General features: G+C 33.5%; 1 protein-coding gene across 1 annotated transcript; it reads right to left on the reverse strand.

Annotated features, from left to right (window-relative positions):
• Positions 1–449: 449 nt before the first annotated feature.
• On the reverse strand, positions 450–3,603 carry LOC120166137 (succinate--CoA ligase [ADP-forming] subunit beta, mitochondrial). The gene is made up of 12 exons (XM_039175493.1): positions 3,505–3,603; positions 3,155–3,265; positions 2,854–2,965; positions 2,542–2,606; positions 2,346–2,423; positions 2,136–2,210; positions 1,879–2,031; positions 1,618–1,752; positions 1,312–1,476; positions 841–963; positions 684–755; positions 450–587 (listed from the first exon to the last, which is right to left on the reverse strand). Exons 1-12 carry the CDS (start codon positions 3,601–3,603, stop codon positions 510–512), a joined length of 1,266 nt encoding a protein of 421 aa, XP_039031424.1. The 3' UTR covers positions 450–509.
• Between the last annotated feature and the right edge of the window lie 5,330 nt (positions 3,604–8,933).

The raw sequence follows: 8,933 nt of genomic DNA on the forward strand, positions 1-8,933 counted from the left end.
AAAATTTACTAGCCCCTTCACTCTTCGTCTTGATTATTTTTACCACGTAAAAATAAAACATAACTTACTGAACACATCATTTTAATAATTAATAAAACAATCATAGTAATAATTATAAAAAAAAACTACAAAAGAAATGCATGTATATCTGGAACATACAAAGGCTTGCAACAAACCATCCAAATTTTATAATCATTTCATAACGTCATTGCGGAGCCATAATACCCTACCATAAGATTATTATAACTTGAACCAAATTTGCCAACACACGAAATAAACTTAAAATCGAAGAAAAGGGTTTGTTAGAGTTGGGGTAAGTGACATGTAAGCAAAACGGGCTTTATTTCAGACTTTTAATTGTAAGCCTAACTGTCAAGAAGCAAAATTCCACGAACCATTTTCGTGGGGGCAATAAGTTAATCATTAACAAGATTCAATGAGCTTAATTTATTAAATAAAAAACCATAAATGTTGTGAAAGACGATAAGAAACACATATCTTAAAGCATCTTATTTGCTGGCGGCTTTAACTGCTTTTTCCGCGGCATCATCCAAATCTTCAGCTGTTATAAGTGTCATTCCACTTTCCTGCAGTCCCATAGGCAATCAACAAGGATATCGAAATGGCATTAATAATTACGGAGATATAGTAAGACGTTTAAGTGCATCTAATTTCCTAATTACCTTCAAAATTCTCTTCCCTTGCTCAACATTGGTACCTTCAAGACGGACCACCACAGGTACTTTTAGGGCAACCTATTACGCATGCCCAAAAAATTGTCAATGTCTACTCTAAAAGGATTGTGGACATCGAAAAAATCTAATTTAATGCAACTCTCACATTTTTGGCAGCATTGACTATCCCACTTGCAATCACATCACATTTCATTATTCCTCCAAATATGTTCACCAAAATTGCTTTCACTTTCTCATCAGAAGTCAAAATCTTAAACGCCTCAACCACCTGTTCCACAATATCTAACAATTAAAAGTAAACACATATTCTACTTTTTTGGACTAGTAAACGAACAAATACTCTACAGTTATTGTAGCATCAACTGTTTGAAACTAAATTTTCCGTAAAGCTAATAACCCTGCAGAATGACCAGTAATGCCAGAGCCCAGAAATGCATGAACAGCAGCAGAAACAACATAGAATCATGTCCAGAATTATGATCTTTGTTGAATGAGGGTAAGATTAATGAACTGTCAATCTACCAGACCCAGAAAGTAAGCAGACTTGAACCCAAAAACAAACAAATACTACACAAATAAACTGTGAAATTTAATTAAAAGTAAAGAACATCATTACCTGGCCTTCAGAAGCATTTCCACCAACATCAAGAAAATTGGCAGGAGTTCCCCCATGCAACTTAATTATATCCATTGTAGCCATTGCTAACCCTGCACCATTCACCATGCAACCGATTTCTCCATCTAAGCCAATGTAATTCAGATCAGCTTTGGCAGCTGCAACCTGTAATAAGCAAAAATGCAAAATCAGGGCCATTAGTACAAACATTGGATAATCATGTAACTTCTGATACTGTGTTTAGAAGACAACCAAGAATAACCATTTGGCAAACATGATAAAAGAGAAAAGGAGACTATTACACACTTCTCGAGGATCCTCTTGTGATGGATCGCGGAGAGAAAATATCTGCTTTTGACGAAATGCAGCATTATCATCAAAGTTTAACTTTGCATCAGCAGCTACTAATTGGTTGCTAGAAGTCTCAGCGAGAGGATTGATCTGTTGACAAGAATAAACAATTCATACAAAGATGAACATAAGATAAACAGAAATCCATATAAGATGACTGGCTACACATGAGAGAGAGTAAAATGTAGCCAAACAAAGAAGGAAAACCATACTCACTTCCAACAATGTGCAATCAGATTCACAGAAAAGCTTATATAGCTTCTTCACTTGTTCAATAGAATCATTTCTATCAGCAACCTTTGGAGCCAAACCATCCACAACCTTGGCAGCATCTTCATCCGTAATTCCTTTGAAAACGTCAATAGGTACCTATCAGAAATAACTGATGAGTCAGTTGCATAGCCATGATCACTGTGGATGGAGAGATTACCTTGTTGGTAAGCACCAAAACATCATAAAACGATTATATTAACCTTAATAATCATGTCAGGGTATTTCTCTGCAAGGTCTTCAATGCTGGTTCCTCCCTTGCTACAGGCAATTATAAGCTGAGAAACAAAATATACAATGAAATATGCACATCACATTTTGACTTCCTAGTTTTTACAAAATTAATTAACAGGTAAACAAAGAATATTGCTTCCAGCAGGTACAAAGATGAAAGGTTCGTTTTGGGAACATACTGGACCAGCAGTATTACGATCCAGAGTGATAGCAAAGTACATCTCATTCACAAGTGACAACTTTTCACACAGGTAAACCTGTAAAAAGAAAATGGAGTGATTCAAGCAATTCAATCCCCATAGCATAACTAAGACTGACTGCACAGGCTAATTAAAATGCAAGTTTCACTTTTAAAAAGAATTACAGGCAGCTAACCTTGCTAACAACTTTGCCTTGGGGGCCAGTTTGTTTGGTAACAAGTATCTGCCCAAGCATCTTCCCTGCATGCAACAAAAATAGTTATCATAGAAAAACTAAAGAAATTCCTTTGCTTAGGTGAGGATAAATGTAAAAGAAAAATCACTAAATGCTAAATAGCATGCAAACTTCACAATGAATAAGAAACAAATATGTATAACTTGAAATATTGTCTTCAGCAAAGATAAACTAAAAACTCGAGAGGAGCACTCATAATAAATGTATTTACTTCGTAACAGAATGCTTTACTGTAAAGATAAAAAAAAATACCCGCTGTATCTTCAACCTGATCGGTCTTGACAATGTGAACTCCACCCTTAAAACCGTTTTGGAATGTTCCCAAGCCTCTTCCACCTGCCAAAATTTGACTTTTAACTACCACCTGCAGTATAATCCAAGTTACCAATACTTGTATTATGTAGTCATTTTATATCAAAATGCCATAAAATATTTGCTCAAAATTAAATTCTCCAATGAAAAACACATGCCGATAGTTACATTGTTCTTAACAAAATCAACAAGCAGACTATTAAACAACAAACAACTATGGCGCATAAATTTAATAAGTTACCTCATTTTGATTGGGGAATGCTGTCTTGACAGCATCTTTAACTTCGTCAAGAGAAGAAACAGCGACTCCTTTTGGCACGTTAATTCCGTATTTTCCCATCAACTCAGCCCCCTGATTTTCAGATTACCAAAATCACGTCTGTCACCAAGACGCTTACATGACATTTATATTTCCAGAAAGACGCATAGATCCATAAAAACTATCAAGGGAGTAAACTAGAAGATCAATTTCCATACAAAAAAATTCGTCAACTACATGAAATTTATTTCATAAGAATGAAAATCAGTGTAAATTTTAGATCAATAATCTAAGGAATAAAATACAAAAAAGAAAAAAGGTAGTAAATAAACCTGATATTCGTGGATGTTGAGACGGCGAAGCTGCTGTTGCTGCCACTGGCCGGCGACGGAGAGGGAGCGGGAGACGAGTTTGTTTACTAATCCTCTCATTTTAGTAATTTGTTTCCTCTGGAGGAAAGGGACTAAGGGAGATCTGCAGCAAAACCTAGAAAAGACAATGAGAAAGAGATTTTTGCAGGGGATGGGAAAAAAGCGGGGTAGTTAGTCTTAATATACGAAAAAATGTCATATAAGAAATATTAATATTTTTGGTAAATTATTATCTAAAATATTATTATTTTTTATAGGAAATACTAATTTTACTATTTAATTTCTGGTAAAAATAATATTTAAGTAGTCAATATTAATATTTTTGGTAAAAAAATATTTTAGGTAACGTTTTATTAAAAATATTAAAAAATTTAACATTTTTTATAGCACCTTTCATTAACCGTATATTAAGATTGTCGTATTTAAAACATCAAAAAAAAAGAGAGCCCATAGTAGAGTTAGATGAGAGATTTTGATCTAAGGTAGGACGGAAAGTAAGATTATATTTAAGAATAATATTATTAAAATATAATATTATTATTTTATTTTATTTTATTTATTTAATAGTGATACAAAATTACATTATTTAGTTAGAGAAAATAAGATTATTTGACTTATTTGTTATATCAAAATATTATTTCTACAATTGTTTTATCATATTTGATTTTAATGATCTGCAATAGTAAACTAGAACCATTTTATTTTGGTTAGTCTGTCCGTATTTATGAATAAATAGTTTCAACATAATTATGTTTTAAAATGTTTATTGATTAAGCAGTATTTAAGCAATTTTATATAATTTATGAATACTAAATTGCCTAATTGCTGTAAAAAAAATTGATTTGTTTTAAATGTTCAAATATTATTTTATGATTTTACACCCTTATTGAAATATTTTTAAAGTTAATATAGGAATGTTTTAAAAAGAAATAAATTTTAAGCGTCTTTGATCAATGAATGTTTGTAATATTGATGTAATATCTTTAATTTGTATTTCGAGACATATATGTGTTATGGCGTTACATTATTTTTTTCAAAAGTAGAGGAACCTCTCATGCTTTTTTGCTTCTTCTTTTTTTTGTTGATAAAATTGGCATTTAAAATATTTTTGTTATCAAAATAGATATTTTAAATAAAAATAAGTATATAAAGTATTCAATTCTTTTCATCTAGGTTCTAAAAGAGTTGACAAGCACGCAAAATTGATTAAAAAATAATTTAGGTACTTAAATAAAAAAATTAAATACTTTAAGTAACTATTTTAACCGAAAAATAAATTTAAATACTTTGACCAAAAAATACTTTATTTGCTTAAATGAAAAAATGATATATTTTTGTAAACACTCATTTTCGTCCAGATTTTTTTATTTTATATATATATATATATAGTATAATTTTTGAATTTTTTTTGAAAAATATAATATATATTTTTTTAGAAAACGGTTTTTTGAAAACACATAATATACTGTTTAAAAATCGGTTTTTAAAATTATATATATTATATAGCTTTGAAAATGTTTTTTGAAAATATATAGATATTATATAGTTTGCAAATGATTTTTGAATATATATATATATATATATATATATATATAATATAGTTTCTGAAAACATTTTGAATATATATTATATAGTTTTTGAAAACATTTTGAAAATATATATAGAATATATAGTTTTTAAAAATATTTTAAAAATTTATATAATATTTAGTTTTTGAAAACATTTAAAAAAAACTTATATAATATATAGTTTTAAAATCATTTTGAAAACTTATATAATATATAGTTTTGAAATCATTTTGAAAACTTATATAATATATGACTTTTTAAAAACATTTTAAAAACATATATAATATATGGTTTTTAAAAACATTTTGAAAACTTATATAATATATGGTTTTTAAAAAACATTTTGAAAATATATATAATATATGATTTTGAAAACTATATAATATATAGTTTTGAAAACTTTTTTAAAAATATATATATAATATATAGTTTTAAAATATTTTTGAAAAAATATATATTATTATTATTATTTTTATTTTTATTTTTATTTTTGTGGTCTAGGTCCAAAGTTCAGGTTTGGGTTAAAGCCCAACTGAGCCTGTAAGCCTGACCTAGCAAGCAGACCCGGTGGAAGGCCCAATAGAGTCTATTAGGGTTTTCACGTTTCAGTCAGGCGTCGCACAAGTAGCACGCGTGAAATCCACACGTAGATCGAAGCCAACAGTCGACCGAGATTTCTGGCACACCGACGAAATAGCCAACCATGTACATAATCCCAGCTAAATCGGGACTGACCCATCTCGTTTAGCCGATCAATAACAATAAACCTGAGCAAATCGGGGACGAATGGAACTACCCCTTTCAAAGCCGGAAACAGCCCCATCGGGGGGCTGTGTAAATAACACAACGGAGCAACAACAGTGGAGGTAGGGGTGTATTCGGTTTGGTTCGGTTCGGTTTTTTACCAAAAATTGAACCGAACCAAAATAAACGAGTTTTCAATATTTAAACCGAAACCGAATAGTTAAAAAACCGAAAAAACCGAAACCGGTTTTTTCGATTCGGTTCGGTTTTTTTAACGGTTCGGGTTTTTCGGTTCGGTTTATCTGTTTTTCAATAAAAAAATCACTTGAAACTATAATTTTTTTTACAAATATTGCCTATTCGGTTCAATATGGAATAAATGGGTTCCATATGGAAAACCCGAATCGAACCGAATCAAAAAATAAAGCCTTTAAACCGAACCGAAAATCGAACCGTTTAAAGCCAAACTGAACCGAACTGAACCGTTTTACTCGGTTCGTGTCGGTTTTTCGGTTTTCTCGGTTTCGTTGCTCAGCCCTAAGTGGAGGCACGAAACCAACATCGGAACACAACAAGCAACCGAGAGCACAAAACCAACAAACAGTGAAACGAAAACATCGAGCAAAAGAAAAACAAAAGCCAACCAAACCCAAGTAATAGTCGGCCAAAACCGAAAACAACCAAACCAAAAACGATACAAAAGACAAGGCTTTGCCTCATCAAGGGTCGGCGGGGGTGCGTGGAAGCCTCATCGGAGAATAGGAAGCCATTAGAAGTCGAAAGGCCACCGCCGAACTAAGGTAAAAACGAATGATTTGAGTTCAGATCTACGATAATTGGGCTTCTTTTAGAGGAATTGGGGGATCATATTTGGGTTTACGGGGCTAAGGAGAATATTTCGGGCTAGGTTAGTTTTTCCCGGCCGCCGCGGGTGGCGGTCGGCGCGACGAGGAGGTCATCGGGCGATGGCCGACCATTGGCTGTGTAACACCCCCAACCCGGATCCGAGTCCTAGGTGTCACATTGACTTTTCAAACAATCAACTTTACAAAAGAATAAAGAATTCAAATTTATTAAAATAATTAATATACAAAACATATCAAAGCGTAAACTATTCAAATCTCTTAATTACATGCCAACTATATAAATTAACCAAAATACATACTAATCATATCCATTTCTTTTCTGATCTGAACTTCGTAAGGGAGATGTTGACTTGTCTTGCTCCTCTTTGCTTCTCTTCTCACTTTCTGGAACCTACATGTGAAACATTCACATGTTAAGTCGATGACTTAGTGAGACATATAAAACTTACAATGCACTTTATAACAATTAGCAATGCATGATTGTTTTATTCTATCATGTTATACATACTCACTTCATTTCATCACATCATATAAAATTGTCCGCTCTTTGTGAGTACTATAAATGAGTGCGAATGTGTGTACAAGTATACACAATCGAACAAGAAATAAAGTGATAAGTAGAGTATCATCTCCACAGGGAATTGGAGAAGTCAAATAGGTTTGTCAAGGCACTTTACTTTGTCACCTAAGTAAAGTTAGTAATGGTATATACAAATAATAATGCAGTGGAAAAATGATATGGATGTTGTGGAAATGGAATGGTGGTATGGTAGCAAATGGATATGTCATGGCAAAATAGGTTGTGTTTAATGCAAACAAATAAAAATGTCAAGGCAAAATAAAATGTAAATATTGGATTTAATTTATAGGACTTTAGCTCTCTCACATGACAAGCAGCAATGGGAATGAGCGATGGGAGTCACTAGGAAAACCTAAGTCTATTTCTCTGAATGGTACTTCCTCTATGCTTAACCTGCCCGACAGAGTCTACTAAAGTTCCCTAAGCTATCTCTAGTAAGGGACTCGATAGATTAAATATGCCCTGGCAAATTCGATTGGCGTAAACTCCTGCAGTGATCCTATTGGTTCAGATAATAGGATATATCTCGGCAATACCTTTTTGCGGCAGCATTAACATCTAACCTATCGGTTATGCTCTACTCCTTTTAGTCGAATGAAATCATATTCTTATCTCTAAGATGGATTAGGCCTAATTACTTTATAGAACCCCTTTGTTTATGTAGTTCCTCCATATCTTCTCTCGAAGACTAAAGATATTTTGCCTAAGCATTCTCTTAAACCCTAAACGCCTTCTAAGGAAAGACTACTCTCATAGCTCCTACAACCTCAAAGTATTAAGTTTCATAAACAAAACAGATTAAAACATAATAAAGCAACCATTCATTGAAAATAAAACTTAGACATCTAAGTGAACTCCCACCAAATAGGATTAGTTCATGGTGGGGTTCGAAATAAACAAGTTTCATTCGTTCCTTACAACCCAACAACAAAATATGAAAACAAAGAACTAAGGGAATGAGAGAAAGCCTTCGACGTGCACTGGCCAATACTCCTCTTGGCCACCACGAACTGTTCCCAGTGGACTAGGTCCTCTCAGACGCTCAGAACGCCACTCCCTTCTGCTAGTCAAGGAGAAATGCCACGGTAAGACGGATTGACTGAGAGAGTTAAGACCTTCTCACTCTAACTTTTTAAGCTCAAATCAGTTTGGAACTAAAGTCTCTAGCAATGTGGCTTCATCCTCTATTTATAAGGGAAAATTAACCCTTGAACTAAGAGTTGACTTTCCCAAACCATGGTTAACTTTGCTTGGGATTCGGGCAAGACAGGCGATGATACAGCCTGGGTAGGTGGCTGAGTGACTGGCATAATCCCATGGCAGACGCCCAAGGACAGCCAGGATCTGCAGGGTCAGGTGGCGTCATCAGCAGAACCAACGGTTGCAGCGCTGATCCCTCCAGGTGTATCTTCGAGGTGGATTTCTCGGGCAGAGCTCTCGGACAGCTGGATACAGTTGGCTTCAAAAATATCTTCCCGCACATACAGCACCTTCGAAATGCCGGTTGACCTCGACAAATTCATTTTGCTCAGCAATCTCTTTATGTCACGACATTTTCTTTCCTCTTCTCCTTGCTCTCAATACCTGCATATCATCAGACAAGTACCTTTCCCATAAAGTAGCACCGTTGTA

Source organism: Hibiscus syriacus, unplaced genomic scaffold (assembly GCF_006381635.1).
Source record: "Hibiscus syriacus cultivar Baekdansim isolate YM2019G1 unplaced genomic scaffold, ASM638163v2 tig00111621_pilon, whole genome shotgun sequence".
Taxonomy (NCBI): Eukaryota; Viridiplantae; Streptophyta; class Magnoliopsida; order Malvales; family Malvaceae; genus Hibiscus; species Hibiscus syriacus.

Coding starts and splice junctions, on each gene's coding strand:
- LOC120166137 (XM_039175493.1), bottom strand. CDS start 3,603: ATGAGAGGATTAGTAAACAAACTCGTCTCCCGCTCCCTCTCCGTCGCC. Junction 2,966..3,154: donor CATTCCCCAATCAAAATGAG/GTAACTTATTAA, acceptor ATTATACTGCAG/GTGGTAGTTAAAAGTCAAAT. Junction 756..840: donor TAGTCAATGCTGCCAAAAAT/GTGAGAGTTGCA, acceptor CATGCGTAATAG/GTTGCCCTAAAAGTACCTGT.